At 33.3% G+C, this 19,065-nt stretch overlaps 2 protein-coding genes across 4 annotated transcripts in view; both read right to left on the reverse strand.

Annotated features, from left to right (window-relative positions):
- The window catches only part of LOC149393969 (uncharacterized), a 42,025-nt gene extending 22,960 nt beyond the window's left edge, over positions 1–19,065 (reverse strand). Inside the window, exons 1-9 of one of the 3 annotated variants that reach the window (XM_089617435.1) lie at positions 17,881–19,055; positions 17,291–17,440; positions 17,052–17,207; positions 16,825–16,965; positions 16,212–16,265; positions 14,842–14,964; positions 14,421–14,678; positions 13,551–13,870; positions 11,849–12,564 (exon numbers count right to left, since the gene is read on the reverse strand). In XM_089617435.1, the coding sequence (XP_089473561.1) occupies positions 11,953–12,564; positions 13,551–13,870; positions 14,421–14,678; positions 14,842–14,964; positions 16,212–16,265; positions 16,825–16,965; positions 17,052–17,207; positions 17,291–17,440; positions 17,881–18,352 (2,286 nt within the window). In that variant the 5' untranslated portion in view covers positions 18,353–19,055 and the 3' untranslated portion in view covers positions 11,849–11,952. Of the gene's footprint in view, positions 1–11,848; positions 12,565–13,550; positions 13,871–14,420; positions 14,679–14,841; positions 14,965–16,211; positions 16,266–16,824; positions 16,966–17,051; positions 17,208–17,290; positions 17,441–17,880 lie in introns of those variants that run through there. The other 2 variants (XM_089617436.1, XM_089617434.1) reach the window with 2 other exon arrangements.
- On the reverse strand, positions 448–7,504 carry LOC149393971 (uncharacterized). Its single transcript, XM_089617437.1, has 8 exons — positions 6,792–7,504; positions 5,319–5,468; positions 4,347–4,508; positions 4,200–4,265; positions 2,585–2,683; positions 2,182–2,418; positions 1,700–2,046; positions 448–1,221 (listed from the first exon to the last, which is right to left on the reverse strand). The coding sequence occupies exons 1-8, from the start codon at positions 7,378–7,380 to the stop codon at positions 613–615; spliced, it is 2,259 nt and encodes a 752-aa protein (XP_089473563.1). The 5' UTR covers positions 7,381–7,504; the 3' UTR covers positions 448–612.

The following is a 19,065-nucleotide window of genomic DNA, read 5'->3' on the forward strand; positions in this document are numbered from 1 at the left end:
TAGAAATGTTTTTAGATTCAACAAGCCATATGGTGAATCTAGTGAGTAAAGACTTAGCCCATTGGTAGACTACGCTAATGGTGGAATCATAGATTCAAAGAAGAAGATCTACAATATTGGATTAAGAAAAGCATCGGGGAATCCAACGTTAGTAATTCAATTCCTCCTAATGTTTAACTTAACCGTTTTCTTCTATTAGGCTTGCTCAATTAATTAAAATAGAGAACTACGTCTTTTATGTGATTGTCATAAAGAATAGTATAGCATAGTAAATTATCCTCATTAATGACACGCATTCCCAGCATAAGTTGTACAACAACCATGTGAGTGACAAGACAAGTATTTTTTTCTTTCTTTTCTTGTATAACTGTAAGACATTTAAACTAAAAAATTTGACTTCAATCTTAATATTTAAGATATATAACTTAACTTTTGAGCATTTTTTTAGTTTCAGTTGCAATCGAAATAAAACGAAATAAACAAGTTAATAAATATAGTCTTATAGGACACGAGAAAAAGAAAACACTTCCACCCAACCCAATTTTAAGTCCTTAGTCTGGACAAAGTTTCGATAAAATAAAACGAAAATATAGAAAGTAGGGAAAAATCTCGCTAGTATACGACGTAGCCGCGCTGGGGGACTTTCAAGAAGATGGAGATGAAGTGTTCAATGTAGAGGTTGAGTTGCGCTAAGGCAAAGTAGGTGATGGGGAGGCAAAGCGCTACGTAGAGCGGGTAGGCCACGGCCCGAAACTCGGGGTTAAGGACAAATATGTGTCCGGCGCAGAAGGAGACGAGCATCGAGGCGATGGAGACGAAGAGCGAGGTGAGTCCGAGGTGTAGCTTCAGCGGGAGGTCTAGGGCAAAATCCTTCGCTTTGAAGCGCGAGTTTAGGATTGAGAAGAAGATGAGGAGTGTGGTGACGGAGAAGCATAGGGCAACGAGGGATGCGATGGCAAAGATGTGGAAGACCGGCTTGTGTCCCAGGACAGGCGTGCCCTTGTCCTGGAGGAGGCCGCCCGGGACGGTTGTTGACGTGGCGAAGGAAACCGCGGCCACGAGGGCGGCCATGGTTGAGCACGACTCGGATGTCTTTGTCAGCCATTCTCTCCCGTCCTGCATCAATTTCACATGGGTCGTCTCGAAAACATCCAATGCACTTTGGTTCTTCTTGTTGTGTCTCGGAAAGTAATTTGGTGTTTCCATGCTGTCCTGCACAAACTGCCATTCAAACTTTGTGATTTAATTAACTATACCTTTGATCATAGAACAATCACAATTGATGACTCCCTTTGCTAGATTGTTATGTCAAATATCGCGTAATCAATTACATTTAGGTTTCAATTATGAAAGTCGTGGGCTGGGTGGTGATTTTGCACATGAATCGGGCCACTTACCTTTAAAGAAAGATCACCTGACCCACACACTAAAAATTACGTTTAAAAATTCGATGGAAGTTGGAAAAAATAGTCAAGAATGTCAAGTTTTCAAAGTTCGAAGAGTGTTTGAAGAAAAAAAATGGCCAATCAAAAAAATAATATTGTTTAATTTTTCTGATGGCTAACTTCCATAATTTTTAATTTTTTATTTTATTTTAGTATACTGACATAAAGGTGTTAAAATCTCTTTTCGATCTTAATACTAAAATTTAGCAATAATCACAAAAACAATATTGTAAGTAAATAACTTCATTATATACCTGAAACCACTTGACATCCCACTGCATCTGGAGAGCGCTGCTGGAGATGAACCAAGGGTATTCCGAGCGATGAATGGCGGCCAAGTGAGGCGCACTGTTTCCCTCGCGGTCCACGTGGCGGAACACCTTGTCCCTCGGAATGTTGTCCAAATCCAACAAGAATTGGTACACATGAGGTTGCCGGTTCTCCACGGCAACCAAGACAACGTTCTTGTCATCAGCATCCACGTCTTGAATCGCCACCGGAAACTCATGCAATATCACCTTCACCATCTCAGTCACCCCCGTTCTCGCCGCGATCAGCAACGGCGTTTCATCTTTCCTTTTCTTTACCTTTTCGTCGCCACCTTTCAGAAAATTATTGTTATAAAATTATGTATCGATTTTATAGATGCATACTGCTAAAAAAAAAATGGGAGAATTGTGTCCAAATTACAGCCCATAATAATAAATACTAATAGTTCCGCGAAAATTTTGTTAACCTTTTTTGTTTTTCTCTGTCTCTTCTAGCGATTCGGCAGCTGAGGTTTTCTTGTTGTCTTCTTCCTCGGGATTTAAATCAAGAATGCTCGTATCTCTGTCCGTTGGAATACCTCCAGGATAATTGCCATAGTAGTTAGATTTATAGGAAGTAGTACATTGTACCATTTTTTTCAACAGACGACTACCCTGGATGTGTAGTATTTTCATCTTCTCCACTTCTCTTACACTCGAAATCCCTGAAAAGGTACCATGCATTTATTTGCATATATAGTGCAAGGGATAAAGGTACAATGGTGATTTTTTTTTTCAACAGAAGAGCACAAGTAAATCAGCCATTCATAGAAATGTCAATTAACAAAGTATACAATACCAAGATAAATAGAGTAAGCAAAGACTACATACCTATTCCAAGGATTATTAGAAAGGATTTCATCAGAAACTTGAAGAACAGTACCATTGTCACGTAATTGGGAGGAAGTGACCGTTTGTAGAAAGGCAAACCTATCATTGCGTTTATAGAAAGGGTAGAAAGGCAATTTAAAATGAGAGAATTTCAAGATTAACGTTTTCTTGGAGGCTTCCTTTTTAAATTAACTGTTATTTCAAAATATATCGATTATATTGTTTTATAATATTAATTATGACATGAATACCCTTCAATATACATCATACAATTTTCAGTATGCATTACTTTAAATCTGTAATCAAGATAAAGTTTTTAGTATACTTGAAGAATAGAGTTTTTCAAACATGTAATCAGTCATGTGGGTACGTATAAATGCCACTTCATTACAAATAAGCGTTATTTTGGATTAATTTGCAACCGTTATTCTTGCAATTAAGTGCGAAAACCCGCTACCAGAAGCAATTTCCACATTTAAAATTGTATTTCACAAGTTATAATTACTATTCCGTACTCATTTTAAAAAAATAATTACTATTTCACAAGTTATAAATAACATAGTCATCTATCTATTTAATTCAAAGTAACTTCTGAAATACTATTTCGTTAATATTACAATATCCAAGGCCCTTGACACTGACCTTGATTTGTAATAGGAAAATTTATAATAAAATATAGTCATACAAGCTTTTTATTGTATACAAATCGCTAGTGTTTAACTTCTTTTAGCAAAATAGCTAAGTATGACATGTCATGTATAGAAAATATTGAAACTACGGATACAGATATTTATCTTTTTATATAAATTATATATAACGCTAGATAAAATATTTTCTCACATATATAAATTTATATACAACAATAAACAATTAATTATACCTAGTATATTGTGACTTCCTCTTTCAATTTTAAACAAATTTGAGTATCTTGTAAATTTATTAATTTAATTTGACTATTTAAACAGACCGCCATTTTTAATGACTGAAATTGAATATAATTAAAAAGCAAGTTCCGTTGACAGACGTTTAACAAATATTCTTCATATTGAATACCCTGTATTTTAGTTTAGTCAAATTTAATACGAATCATGCTACGGAAGATTTGTCTCTTCATATATTCTCTCAACATTAACTATACAAACTTACCAGCAGATGTCTGCGTGTCCTGTAATGGCTCTCCACCAGTGTTACCTAGTATAATGTTTTTTTTTTAATAACTAGTTAATATGAAGCTTCTATTTATTATTCTTTAACAGAAAGAAAACACAAGCATATCCAACAAGTTATATGATATTTGTTTCACGGACATAACAAAAATATAGTCACGAAATTGTTATTAATAAATATATAGTTGAGCCCCCGAATATTTTTTTTCCCTATATTTCAAGTTGTTCAAAGCATAATTAATCTATATAGTTATATAATGAAACAACTATAGAAAATAGTCATTCGATATTATTGTATTTAAAAATATCCAAGGTTTTATATTTTGATTAAAATACTTAAGGTTTAATATCATTACAAGTTATATATACATGAATAGTTATTATCTTGCAAATTTCCATATGAATCATTTTAGACTAAACTTGGTAGTTTAAAATTTTAGAATTATTACCTAGTTTCTCCGCGCACATCTTTCGTTGATTCTCTTCATCAGTCGAGGTCAAGCGAATTCCCTTACCTTCATCATACGCTTCTTCAAGTCAGTGTCTTTTATGATTGCAAACAACGCTAGTCATTACAAGATGTTCGATCGTTATACCTAACATTTGGAATGAAAATCGTAACAAGCTCGCAAAGTTCATGCACATCTTATAGTTTCTTGGATAATTTAAATTTTTATCGTGTTGTTCTGGTCCGCCAAAGCGGTTTTTTTGTTTAACTACAGATTTGTCACGAAGCTCAACATCGGTCACAGATACACCTACAAATTATTAACAAAAAGATAGCATTAGGAATTAGGATACTCCTTAAATTATTGAATAAGTAAAAGAAAATTTTCTACAAATAGTTATTCGAAATTAAGTGATTATCATAAGAACGAAGGTTACAAATTTTTAGAAAAGTAGTTCTTGCTTTCTATTTTTAGTAAATCTTGCTATTTTGCAAATTTACTATTTCTCAATCGGCTATCTGGCAAGAAGACCCTAAAAAAATTCTACTTAAAATGATGAGTACTTTAAAAAAAATTGCAGAGAACTTCCATTATAAAATGGATAAAAAAATGAGTACTTTCAGTAGAGAAAATTACAAAATTTCTCATAAGTTCTAACCGAATGACACAAATGCATTAAAGCATTTGGGTAATTTTTATAGCAAGCATAAATATAAACAAATATTTATTTGGTCAGCTCAAAGTGTAATTTTCTGAGGACTACATACTCAAATAATCCGATTTAGTACCTTAGACGAATTAAAGCATGTTTGGTTTCACTTTTATAAAATCCAGCAGAGTTTTTTTTTATATAAAAAAGAAAGCATTATAAGCGTCATAAACTTGTTAAAATACGATTAAAATATATATTTGGGTAATTAGAAGAATGTAGCTATTAACTGTATGCTATAATAAAATTAGATTTTTATCAAAAGTTTGGCTAAATTTTGAACGAGGAATTTTGGATTTTTTTTTTTTTTTAACGTGGCTAAGTTTGGATATTTAGATTAGTAAAAAAAAAAAAAAAAAAAAAAAAAAAAAAAAAAAAAAAATTGGGAAATCTGTGTTTCAAATTCATACAGGAGTATATGAAGTGGTTAAACAGTCCAAGCTGAGTGCTGCTCCTGAAAGCATTCGGTTTGCTGGCAAGAATATGTAATGGAGACAAACCATCCTCATTATTCATGTCCACCAAATATTTGTGCTTATCAATTATCTTCGATGCCATGCCTGCAAAGCATTTTATGAATTTTATTTTAGGTAATAACCTTGAGAAAAATGATACGAAACGATTATTTAAATTAGTGTGTTTAGCAAAATTAAACGTCAATTATTTATTATTTTTTGTATTTAATCATATATCCTTAATGTAGAAGAATTCTCACTTCACTTTGGTTATCCACAAAATTGTTTCTTCCTATTTCATAATTTAATCTAAAAAAGCACAACTAATGATTTTGACTACATTTTTGAAAGAAAAAAAATTTGTTATCCACATGAAACTCGCGACATAACAATTATTCTGACACCAATGGAAGTCTCTTTACACTACAATAAACAGTGGCAACAACCACAATTTTTATTCTCGAGAATAGCCACGACAAGTCGTGGCTAAATAGCTGCAACTTTAGATGAAACAACCGCGACGTGTCGTGGCTGTTTCTATTTTCATCTCTTTATTAGAGCGGGCTTATTCTCGCACTGATCATTATTTGAGATTATAGAATTGGCTAAATATTTTGCTGCCAGGACAACAGTCACGACTTGTTGTGGTTGTTGCTAATTGCATATTTTCATTGGCCGGAACGGGTTTATTCTCGCACTCATTGTTATGCCAGAGAATATCGTATCGTACATACTGAACAAAAAAAAATTGTTTAATATATACTGTGATTCATAATAAGAGGTGGTGATACATAATACAATTTAGTTTATAAATGAGGTGATAAAAGTTGATATTTAAGTTATACGATATAAATGTGTTGACATAAATAAACACAAATTAAAAACTTACGACGACAGTTTATACAATATAAACAACTTTAATTTAAAGGATATATTTGGATTTATATAAATAGTTGTTTCAAACTTTCAACTGATGATTATATTATATTCTGTAAAGGTTTGAAATTTTGATTATTTTGCTATAACATTTACTTTCACGACTATTTTATCAAGGTTCAATAAATATATAACCATATTTACATGTATGATTTGCTATTTAACCAACTCTTAGTAACTATTAGGTAAATAGTCATAAGACAATATTTACTGAATATTTATTAAAAGTTATTTATGAAATCAGAAAAGCAAACTTGAGAACCGTAAATCATCAACATGTTGCCACGTAATCATTTGTGGTTCTTTACCAAATATTTACAACGTAATCTAAATATGTAGATATGATTAATTCGCTAATTATTTGATTTTATTATAAGACTAGTTATATAATTAATAGTAAGACCAAAAATAATCAACTAAATTAACCAACATTTTAGATTAGTTAGTCATATAATTAAAAGGAAGACCAAAAATAATAAGCCAGACACTTACAAAAATATTCGCCGGAGATGGCGACGTGAAGAACATTGTCGCCATTATCTCGCCTCAAAGAGCGCCCTACTTCTTCAGTCGAGGCTGACTCGATTAGGTACCAAAAAACTTCTTCCATCCCATGAAGGGCCGCTAAGAAGATCGGACTCTCTCCATTCTTGTTGAGCCTAGTGTGATGATCTCTTTGCCAGGGACCCGTCACGATCTTTTCGCAGACTTCCATGTTCCCGAACATGGCGGCGATGTGGAGCGGGCTATTCCCCTTCGTGTTCAACATGCTCTTCCACACCTCGTCGCCTTTGATGATTTCGAGCATTTTGAGGGCCCACGAAGTTTTGTCGTTGGAGACCGCGATGTGCAAAGCCGTGTCGTTCGATTTGGTCAGCTTTGCCTTCCATGTTTGTGGGAAATTCCTGTATGTCTCGACTACTTCGCTCCAGCTGTTCTTCATCACGGCTACGAATAGTTTATCGATGGTGTCACTAGATTCTTGGGCATCGGTTGAATAGCTTGGATCCATTTGTGTTATTTTAAAGCTTGGAAATAAGTGTACTAGTTTGAACAAAGAAGTTTGGGTTTTTATTAACATATATATAGGCCGGTATTTTCTTATTCCGTATTGCAAAAGAAATAGGAAAAAGATTTGGGGTTTACTTGTGCTTTAAATTTTAGTTATTTGGTTTAACCATGACTATTTATCTAGAACCCACATAAATATTTCACTTTGTCAAATTTGACAAATTAAGGGTTTCAAAAACTCTTTAGTTAAGCATGACATAGCTATAGTAGCTGAATACAAAGCGAAAATAGCGTAAACGTTATTAAAGATAAAAGAAGATATAAATGAATTGAATAATCTTAATTCACACGCATCTTCAAAAGTGATAAAATAAAATGCCGGTATAATTGTGTTGCTCTTTATACCGCTTTAAACTTCTTGACTATGCTCTTTGCCTGCGGATTCTTTCGACTTTTACTTTATATAAAAGAGATGATTGATAGTTACTTTATTCCAACGTTCCACACATGTTAGGTAAATATATGGAGTATAAATTGGGCCGATTCCACAATAAAAATTAGGGTAAACTAGCAACGTAACCATTTTAAAACATGGTTTTTGGAATCTAGCCAACGTTTGGTAAATTTTGCAATCTAGTCATTTACTGAAATTTACGGATATAAAATACCTAATTTACCCTTTTTCTTATACTTATTTAATCAAAACACTAGCCCACGTTTGACCGGTTTGAATTGTATACAGCCAATTAATTTCATATTTTTTCGTAATTTAATTGGATATTTTGCTAATTTAATAGGAGATTCGGTGATGTAATTAAAAGAGAAAATTTAATGCAATAAATGCACAAAAAATTTACCATAATTAACAGAAATTAACAAATCAGCGGAGATTAACAAAAATTTACAAACATTTACACTGTATTTGCTTACACGGCTATAATTTCAGCAATTGAATTTCAGCTTTTTGAATTCATAATATGAGATTCGGTGATGTAATTAAAAGGGAAAAGAAATATTTATTTGATTGAATAAGTCAAACAAGATAATGAATACACGTAATTATGATAAAATCTCATTCAAAATTAGAAAATAAATTTGGAAAACAAAAATACTGTATTAAATGCGTATTAAAGGGAATGAAAGAAATCGGCTCTACCTGCACATATGTAAATTTACCATAATTAACAGAAATTAACAAAGCAACAGAGATTAACAAAAATTTACGAACATTTACACTGTATTTGCTTACACGGCTATAATGTTAATTAAAGAAAAAAACGCTCAATAACCAACTTTGCCAAGTATAGAATTTTTTTTAAAATTCGAAATATAAACCAAATATAACAAATTCGGCTACAAAACAAAGTTTCAAAACGTGGGCTAGTATTTTTGAAACCAAACCAAGGCTAATATAGTAAATATCATCTTACATAAATATGACACGTCATCAAATTTGGCTAGATTCGAAAATTAAACGAAACGTTGGCTAGATTACAATTACAACGTTTGATGTGGCATAGATCGACTAATTTTTCTAAAAATTATAGGAAATAAAAAAGTAGCAATAGTTCGGAACGGTCATAATTTGAGACCTGGAGTGGTGTTAAATAGAAGGACAAGTCTCATGGCAGAAACTTTATACAGTATTGATCGAGCTATACCACGAAGTAAAATTAAGATGAGTATTAAATGTGTTATCCCAAAGGATAAATCCCACTAGCAAATTTGTCACGAATCATAAATATAAAACATGGGAATAAGTCATAATTACAGCGCAACAATTTATTCTTTGCTTCAACTTCTTATTGTATTTTTCTTTGTTTCTTTTTTTGTCACCTTTTTATTTTCTTCTTCCTCTTATTTTTCTTTTTTTTTATCAAGATCTTGAATATTGTTATACAAGGCAATTCAATTCTTTTTACCGAACGAGTCTTCTTCAAGCACCATCGGGAAGTATCGGATATCACTTTTTTTTTTTTTAGACAAATAAAAAAGAACAAATATTTCATACTGTGTTTTGTTAATGTCAAAAATAGATACAACAATTATCTCGATGATGACACGAATGCACTGAACAGACTCGACATTATATCGAATGTGAAGATCGGATTGTTCTTATGTTAGACAAATCTCAATACAAAAGTATATAAATACAAGGAAATACAAACTAAAAGAAAAATAACTATGAGAAGTTGTGCAGCATAGGTGTGTGTTGTGAAATGAGTATCCATCTTTTTCGTTATGGGTCTCCTACTTTTTATAGATAAGGGTCATGACTAGATGTGGGTTGATCTGTTACCACGTCCTAAGCAATTATTTGATAACCGCTCTACTCGTGTGATATAAATGCTCAGATAACTGGCATAGGTTATCTGGACGGTTATCAGTGCATACGTGGATGTTGTAAGCTTTAATTTGACTAGTCTTTCTCAAATTCGTGCCCTTCCCCGACATTTTTTGTTCAGCGTGCCGGTATTCGAAACTTAACTTATGTTCCTGGTCGTTCTTCACATTTTCACATCTCGAACTAGACTCGTTCGGTGGTGTTATATGACCATTCGGTATTATGTGCAATTCCGATTATTACATGTTTTTATAAAGTGTTCGATGAAATATGTATAGAGCAAAAACAATATAAGATATGCAATAGTAAGACTAAGTAATTAATTAAGGGAATTTAGTTTAAGGAGAGAATCGGTTACTCGATTTTGTGATCTTTCGTCATAGTCATAGTCAGTGGAAAGTAATTCACTACTTTTTATTTGATGATAAAGTATGCATTGGACACGTGTCTAACAACCTTGTTTACTTCAGCATAAACGGCTCTATGTCTTGATGTGGAACTAATTTATCGTATGTGACATGAAGATCTTACGCAGATACCTAATACAGATGGTTAATTACGTGTCTAATTAGTGGCCAACAGATTTGTTGATTGACCAAAAAAAACATGGAAAATGTGTTACATATCTGGCATTGTGGCCATTCCTGCATTAAAATTGCCGTTGGATTTTTATTTTGATCATTCTAGTCTTAGGATTTGTGGTCATTGGGGATAAAATAGTCATGATATTGGTTCATTAGGACAAAAGGGGACTTAGATGTGATAAAAGTCACGTCTAAAACCCCCCAAAATTGCATTTGTTTCTCGAACAAACGTGATTTGAGTCGTGTTTGTGTGTCCGTGTCAAAAAGGAAAATATGCAACTTGTGCGCTTGATTGCATGCAGACACAATGAGACACGACTAGTGTACACGAAAACAAACTCCAACCATTTGGAGGACAATAAAACAGACATGACTAATCGTGTCTCTTTCTTCACATGGCAAATGATGGTATAAGCAGTGGCGGACCCAGAGGTTAAAACCAGGAGGGGCCAAACAATATTTCGAGGTTTAAAAAAAAAAAAAAAAAAAAATTTGCCCTAAAATTTTTGGTCGGAGGGGGGGCCCAGGCACCCCAAAGGGTCCACCTGGGTCCGCCACTGGGTATAAGTATTAGACACGGTTATTGTGTTATAACAATTTACACACGCATTTAGTTTTTCATTCTCGAAAAAAAAACCATTTACACACGCATTTGATTTTTTATTCTCGAAAAAAAAAGAGAAGAAGCGAGAGAAAAAAACACAAACTCATGGTCAAATGATGATCGGAATCAACAATCATCAACGAAAAAGGTTTGTTTTAAATTATTTACAATCGTTTTTTTTTTGTTGTTTCATTTGTTTCTCGGATCTTCAAGGTTTTCGAGTAATTTTAAAGTTTATTTTCAAGATTTGGAAAATTAAGATTTTTGGTTTTTTATTACCTAGTTATCCAAACAATGACGTTTCTGTATAAGCGATAGCGTCCGCTAGAGTATCCACTTCACTTCATTCACCGCCCTCTTCCCTTTCTTTCTAGCCAACTTCGACAAATCTTACTCATTCTCCAACGCCATATCGTCGGAGTGTCATTAACATTCTTAAAACTCTCCATTAGAAGAAAAATCTCGTCGATCGCGAACATCACATCAAGATTTTTATTTATACATTGTAAGTTTTTATTTGAAAATAATTGTTAATATGTGTTAAAAATTGTAAATTACTGTAAACTATTGTAAATATCTACTAATATATATATATATATATATATATATATATATATATATATATGAACTACTGAGCACGAAACAAGAAAAGTAATTGCTATCTATATTTATGGCACTAATATGCTATCTATATTTATGGCACTAATATGCTATACTTTTGGAAATAATGATTCTTAACACGATTAAGTCAACTAAATAATTAATTTTTAAATTTAAACACATAACACAATTCAAATTTAAATGAATAACTACAAAAAAATATTCAAATAAAAACGTAGAATAAATGCGTTAATATTTGCTAATATGTGTCATAACTGTAAATATTTTGTAAATATATGTTAATACGTATAAATGTGAACTACGATTTTAAATAACACAAAATCAAAAAAATAATTGTTGCGTATATTTTTTCAGGAGTAAATACCAAAAAAAAAAAAATGGGTGATGACATTATAACATGAAAGGTTTGAGTAAATACCAAAATATATATAAGAGTTCATGGATATGAACTTTAAGAATTACAATAAATTAGAAACAAAAAGATGGGAATCAGTGAAGAAAGGCCTTGTTGGAGCGCTGCGGAACCTTCCGGAAGATAGCCCAAACGAGGTCGATGTAGAGCGAGAGCTGAGCGATGGCAAAGTAAGTGATGGGGAAGCAAAGAGCCGCGTAGAGAGGGTACGCGGCGTATTTCAGGTTTCCGGCGAGGATGAAGACATGACCATCGCAAAACGAGACGAGCATCGACGGTATCGACGCAAAGAGCGAGGTGAGTCCGAGAAGAAGCTTCCGAGGAAGGTCGGCCTCGAAATCCTTCTCCTGGCACCGCGAGGTCAGGATCGAGAGGAAGAACACGAGAGCCGTGATGGAGAAGCAGAGCGCCACGAGGGACGCGATCGCGAAGGCTTTGAAGCCCGGGTCGTCCCTCAGGATCGGGACCCCCGTGGTCTCGTCCACCCCGCCCGGGATCGATGCTGACGTGGCAAAGGCCACCGTGGCAACCAGCGCTGCCACGACCGAGCACGACTCGGAGGTCTTGACCAGCCATTTCCCGCCTTCTTTCGTCAGATCCTTGTGGGTCGCCACGAAGACTTCCTTCGCGGTCTCGTGATTGTTGTTGTAGCGCGGGAAGAACCGCGGCGGCATCGAGTTCTTCACAAACTGCGAACATTAATATGTTACTGATATAAGTAAGATCCAAGTTACCATGTTCTTTCATCATAATTAAATAAACTACTTTCCTACACTACAAATAATAAGAAGGGTTCCGAACATATAGTGTGTTTGCTTATTATATATACGAGCCACTGCGTTGATATATCCTATAGGATTAATGGAGGTATGAATACACAATCTTTTAAATTTTATACACTTCTATGTTACTTATTAGTAAGATCAAAGATACCATATTTCATCAGAATTTCATGGGATATTGTTTGACAATAAACTACTTCCTTGCACTGCATATAAGAAGGGTTAGATTAGTACCTTCTTCCTGATAAATCAATAGTGTGTTAATTGCTTAGATACTAGTACCACTTCATTTCTATATTTTATATATAAGTTATTTTTAACTACGTATATGGGGCTCTAAATTATGAGCTAAACCAAGTTTAATAGAAGGAGAAGTGTTTCATTATACCCGAACTATTGTTAATATATATAACCTAATTAAATGTATAAACTAGTTTAAGCTTACAAAATAGTTTTTCATGTTTAATTTTTAACAAAATTTATCAACTGGAAACCGGCGAGTTTTGTCGTTAAAATACGAATATTCTATGAAGATTTTTTCACCTAAATTATTTTACCTTATCGAAAACATCATGTAAGTTACACACTTAAGATCCATCAAAGATAGAGGTGGGGAAAAAATAGATAAGTTGAAAAATAAGGGGAAACCTCGAGGAAAAGCACATTAATGATTTTTTTTCCTAGAATTTGTAACTTGTACATTTGTTAGCAAAAAAATTATCTTTGCCATAATTATTATTCGAGGTATTCGGATATTTATGAATAATCAAGATTATTAATCCTTCTGACAAAATAATTACTAGATTCAAATTTTATCATAGATCTTCATGGATATTTGTTTTTCTCTTATTATGTACATTTCAATATTTAGTGATATATATCTAGACACATACCTTGTACCACTTGATTTCCCACTGCATTTGCAAGGCGACCCCGGGGATGAGCCACGGGCGGTGGTCTTTGCATTGGGCAGCGAGGTGTAGAGCGCTATTCCCGTCCTTGTCAAGCTGCCGAAAAACGCTCTCCTTTAGGATATTGCTGTTCAGAAGGAGATTATAGACTTGGGGTTGTCTGTGCTCCACCGCAAGAAGCACCACATTCTTGTTATCCGAGTCCGAGTCTTGTATCGCTATCGGAAATTCTTGCAGGATCTTCTCCACCATCTCACTCACTCCGTTTTTCGCTGCTATCAGTATCGCCGTGTGTTGCCTTCCTGTTCAATTCATACCCACTTCAGGCCACTACTCTCTAGAGATTTATAGTAAATTAGTTGTCTTGCTAAATAAATAAAATTGTGAAATTTTTCATTTCAGTTCATGTTTTGCTAATTAGGGTAGGTTTGGAATCCGGAAAATATGGGAGAAATTGAAAATTTGAAGGAAAATAAAAAATAGTAGGGTTAATGCATGAGAAAATAAAAAATCCTTGTTATGTTTAAAGATGAAAATGAAATTTCTCTCTTTCTTTTTTTTTCAATTCAAACAAAGTTAGGAAAATAATCAACTTAAACGTTTGATATTGCTAAATAGCCAACGTTCGATAAATCTTAGGTAAATAGCCGTAAATAATGACGTGACCTAATATATGGAGGTGGTTATTTATCTAAGATTTACGTCTATAAATACATGAAAATGACTATTTACCTAAGATTTATCAAACGTTGGCTATTTAGCAATATCAAACGTTTAAACTAACTATTTTCCTAATGGACCCTGTAAATTTAGGAAGTTATTATAATTAATTACAAAAGATTATATCATTACCAGCATGATCCCGCTCTCTCTGTTTATTTAGATCGTGGCTAAAGTTGTCCCCTAATTGGGACCTCAAGCGGGTCGTATTGGCTAGAGAAATTTCAAAATCATCATCGACTTCGATTGGGGGTCGGGTTTGGTATGGATTTAATCCGGTGTTATCGTAGAACCTGTAAGAAGTTGTGTTCTTAACCAATTCATCCATCACAAGTTTAGCCATCATGTGAAGCTCTTTCTTCCTTTCAATTTTCTTAATCCTCCAAATTCCTGGGACGAAGTCAAAAAATAGCCCAGTAATTGTGACTCCTTTAGAACTATGTTTTGTTTATCAAACTAATTTGACTATTTAAAGAATAAGAAATGAAAAATCAACTAGCTGCATTAGGTTTCTAATTTGAAAGAACGTGAAATGCACAGGTATGGCACGAACCAATTCCAAGGATGATTAGGAAGGCCTTCAAAATAACATTCACAAATAAGACAAGTGAATTGTAGTTAGGCGGAAAGTTACGGCCTTCGTTAATATTCCCTCGAAACTCCATTGATTGTTTTCCTGCAAAAGAATTAAAACCTTATGAGCCAACGCTCAATTTACTTGTATTTATCTAATGATTTTACCAAGTGCTCTATATTTTCCACGTCTTTCAAATTAACCAGTTTTCGAGATAAATCACTACTTGGTAATCATATTGTAATTACTGCAAAAACGTTAGTAACAGTTTTCTTTTGTAAATATATTCCGCAAAACTTGCCCATTTATATTTGTACTACCACTAGTACAAATAGTCACTCACCTTTGGTAAAAATATTCCGTCAAAAGTTTTTACGGACAGGTTTATACTTTATACCTATCGTACAGATTTTGGATGAAGTTTTATTAGGGTCATGCAAAAATGTTGTGCAAACTCATGTGCATTGCACGTACGACATGTATGAAAAAAACCATCTTTCAATGTACCGCATTTTCGTATCAGCACGTTTTTATTTAACATTTGCACAACGGTTTTTAAGAAACTATTGTGCAAAATGTGTTGTTTAATCCACTATGTATAATAATGTATTTTTTAAAAATATATCGTCCGATATACTTCAATTTGTGAATATTTTCCGTAAAAAATATCAGTAAAAACAACATAATGGTGGTATACAATCATACATATGAAGAGCCCTTGATTTATAATATCAGAAAATTAGGAAAATAGCTAATTAGCAATATGATAACAAGATGATATTAAACTGATTTTAATACTTGTAGAGATATAAGAGGTAACTAACAAGATGATAACAACAAGACATAAAAATGACTTTAGAATCCAACATTCAAGAAAAGAGACAACTTCATAAGGTCATGAGGTACTCCTCTATTTGTCACTTAATTTAGAGACTAAGTTTTTGAGATTTCACATGCTATTAGTGTCCAACAAGCTTATTAAACGAGCATCTCCTTCTATCTTTGATGTTCGAAGATGAATGAACTCAAAGAACCATTATCTTGATAGGGCATATAGAAATTTCAGATTGGAAGAAAAAAAAATTAAACTAATGCTGGTTTATAAGAAAATGAGTTACTTCTTTCTTTTTTAGGTGTCCTTTTTTGTTTAGAAGTTAACTAGTTTTTCTTACTACACTGAAATGTGAAAAAACTAAATTAGAGACTACTAATATATTCAAGAGTCATAGAATAGTAGTGTTATTGGCGATCTTTAACAAAAATGTTGAGCCTTTAAAAAAAATGTTACCAAATTTTGTTCGTATAATTTTTTCAAGTATGATATAATACTTTTCTTGAGAAGATTTTACCGTTACTAGATTCTGAATTCGGAGACAACGCAGATGATTGATGTGAAGTTCCCACTGCAATCACCGGAAGAGGATTGAATCACGTCACCTTTATATGTGCGCTTTAATAACATATGTTATGTGACTCTCTACGAACATATCATTTGTTATTGGTTACAAGAGATATATCGAATTCCAGCATCAAACACCAACAAATATATACTTTAGTAAGTGCTAAACTGTTGTTTTAAAAAAAAAACAAAAAAAGGGGATATACTTAACTGCCATAACAAGGAAACATCTTATAGGTATAGGTAGCATATCAATGTTAGATCTATATATACATACACATTTAAATAGTTGTTAGTAATTTAATTATTTGAGGTAGGGCTTGAGATTACATAAGCTTACTTCAGAGACAACAAAACTCTTAACGTTAAGAGACCTAACTGATAATAAATAAAAAAAGTTAGAGACCAACCTAATATTTTAATAGCAACTTGTATATTTACTTAACCAGGGTACTGATTAGTTTACACGTACTTTTGTGCGTGACTCATGGTTGATATATATATATATATATATATATATATATATATATATATATATATATATATATATATATATTGTATACCTTCATGTAAAGAAAGGCTATGTAGTTGGGGATTCTCTTCATCGGATGTACTCTTAATCCCCACTGTCTTGGTTTCCATTGCCCCAGATCGCTTTAAACGACGCAAAGATAATATGCACGTCTTGGTTAAGAGCTTATTAACTACCAAAAAAAATAGAAAAAATCAAAACAAAATTAATAATATATGAAGCAATATGAACAAAAAATAATTAGTATATTCCACTCACACAGGACTCGAAACACAGCTGATAGTAGTCTGAAGAAGTTAATGCACGTCTTGTAATTCTCGGGGTAGTTATGATTCTCTTTCAACTTTTTGCTTTTCCTTTTAAGATAATCCTCAACATTTTCTTCTGTTTCGTGGAGCTCGTTCACGACCAAACCTGAAATGTACCCCCAAAAAAAAAAGGGTACAATGTAATCAAATTTGGTATGTATAGCATAGAAATGAGAAATCCGTACATACAATGGTATATAATACGGTCAAAGGCGCCAAGACGAGAGCTGCTTTGAAACGCATTAGGCTTGCGAGCAAGAAGGTGGAGAGGAGATAAACCATTCTCATTTTTAGCATCCGCAAGTTTGGGGTGCCAATTAATTATGCTCTTCGCCAAACCTTCAAAATTATACCAAAAAAATGAATGCATATTTAAAAAAAAAAAAAAAAATATATATATATATATATATATATATATATATATATATCATATACCTGTGGCAATTAGGTCATTACAAGAAAATTTGAAACAATGAATAAAATATTTAACAAATATTGTTATACATAAATTGCACAAAGCTTCACAAACGATTTATAACATAAATCACTAAAATTGTTTCTAAAAACAAGATCAAATTTTTTTTTATTACATCCCAGACCTCCCAAATCATTTTAAAATATTTCATCCAACTTATGTGAGCCCTAATCTCCTTTTAAGTTTTGAAGAACAAGCTCGAGTTTTCAAGCACCGCATTAGCTCATAAAAATCAATACACAATTCCCAATTGCAAAAAAAAAAAAATCCAAATTAATTACATAAAAGAATTCTTAGAACTTACTAAAGTATTCGCCGGAAATGGCAGCATGGAGAATGGTGTCGCCATTGTTGCGCCGTACTTGGAGATCCTCTTTTCCGAGCGAGTGAAGGTACAGGAAAGCCTCTCTCTTTCCATGTCGAGCGGCCAAGAAGAGAGGAGTCTCTCCCTTTTGGTTCCGAGAGGCAAGTAGATCCGGGTTCTTCGAAACCATGGCCTTGCAGGCGAGCAAATCACCCAGCGCGGCCGCCAAATGCAAGGCCGTGTTTCCACTCGCGTTCGCGATCAACATGATATCGTCTTCGCACATTCCCACGAGCTTGAGAGCCACTTCGGTTTGGCCCACCGAGACCGCTATGTGTAGCGCTGTGTCCTCCGATTTCGTGAGCTTCGCTCTCCGTGCTTCCCGGCTCGTCTCGTATATCTTTGAAACTTCGTTCCACTTTCCTTTCATCGCGTGTGCGAACAAGTTGTCGACTTCCCTCTCAACATTCATTTTTTTATTAGTTTTATTCTAGTAGTATTATGCATAGGTGCTCACTTTTTAGATTAACAAGCTGTTTATATATTGGCCATATATAAATAGTTGGCTTAATATTGTCCGGGTTTCATGACATTTAATATGTGTTATCTTGGAGAGAAGAACAAAGAATAAGAAGTACGAAAGTCTATTGTTTATTATTATTAATTTTCAAGGAAAATTCTTTCCTTTCCTGCAAGTCTCCTTCCTTTGGCAATGTCGTTGGTTTTTGCAGATTTGATGAGTATAAATGAACTCTGAATTCTTTAAGAAGCCTTCTTGCCGATAAAGTATTCCTAAACTAATTGCAGGAAAGCAACATCTTTTATGATAATAAACAATATTAAATAACTAAAGATGTCACATAATAAACATAAAATATGCAGGATATACAATTCAAATCTTCAATATGTAGGTATAATCAACATCTTAAGTGACGTTACTAAAGAGTAGATATATAACTTCAAATCCCTTGCATAAATTGTAATATGTACGACTATTGTAGGGTAGGCTTTTTGTTATAATCTGTGATTTCAATCTCGTGATGGAAGTCGTTTTGCTTAATTTCTATTAATAAGAACACTCAAGAACGCAAAACTCCAACGAACCTAACATCTTCTTGTTCTAGGGCGAGATTAATTTATTTGATTGGAGACTATTTTATAAATGAAAGAGACACATTTATAAGT

The sequence above is a fragment of the Urtica dioica genome, chromosome 6 (genome assembly GCF_054948205.1).
Source record: "Urtica dioica subsp. dioica isolate 48M chromosome 6, U.dioica_male_clone48M_v1_H2, whole genome shotgun sequence".
Classification (NCBI taxonomy): Eukaryota; Viridiplantae; Streptophyta; class Magnoliopsida; order Rosales; family Urticaceae; genus Urtica; species Urtica dioica.

Coding starts and splice junctions, on each gene's coding strand:
- LOC149393971 (XM_089617437.1), bottom strand. CDS start 7,380: ATGTTAATAAAAACCCAAACTTCTTTGTTCAAACTAGTACACTTATTT. Junction 4,266..4,346: donor ATTTTCATTCCAAATGTTAG/GTATAACGATCG, acceptor CGTATGATGAAG/GTAAGGGAATTCGCTTGACC. Junction 2,419..2,584: donor TCTAATAATCCTTGGAATAG/GTATGTAGTCTT, acceptor GTACCTTTTCAG/GGATTTCGAGTGTAAGAGAA.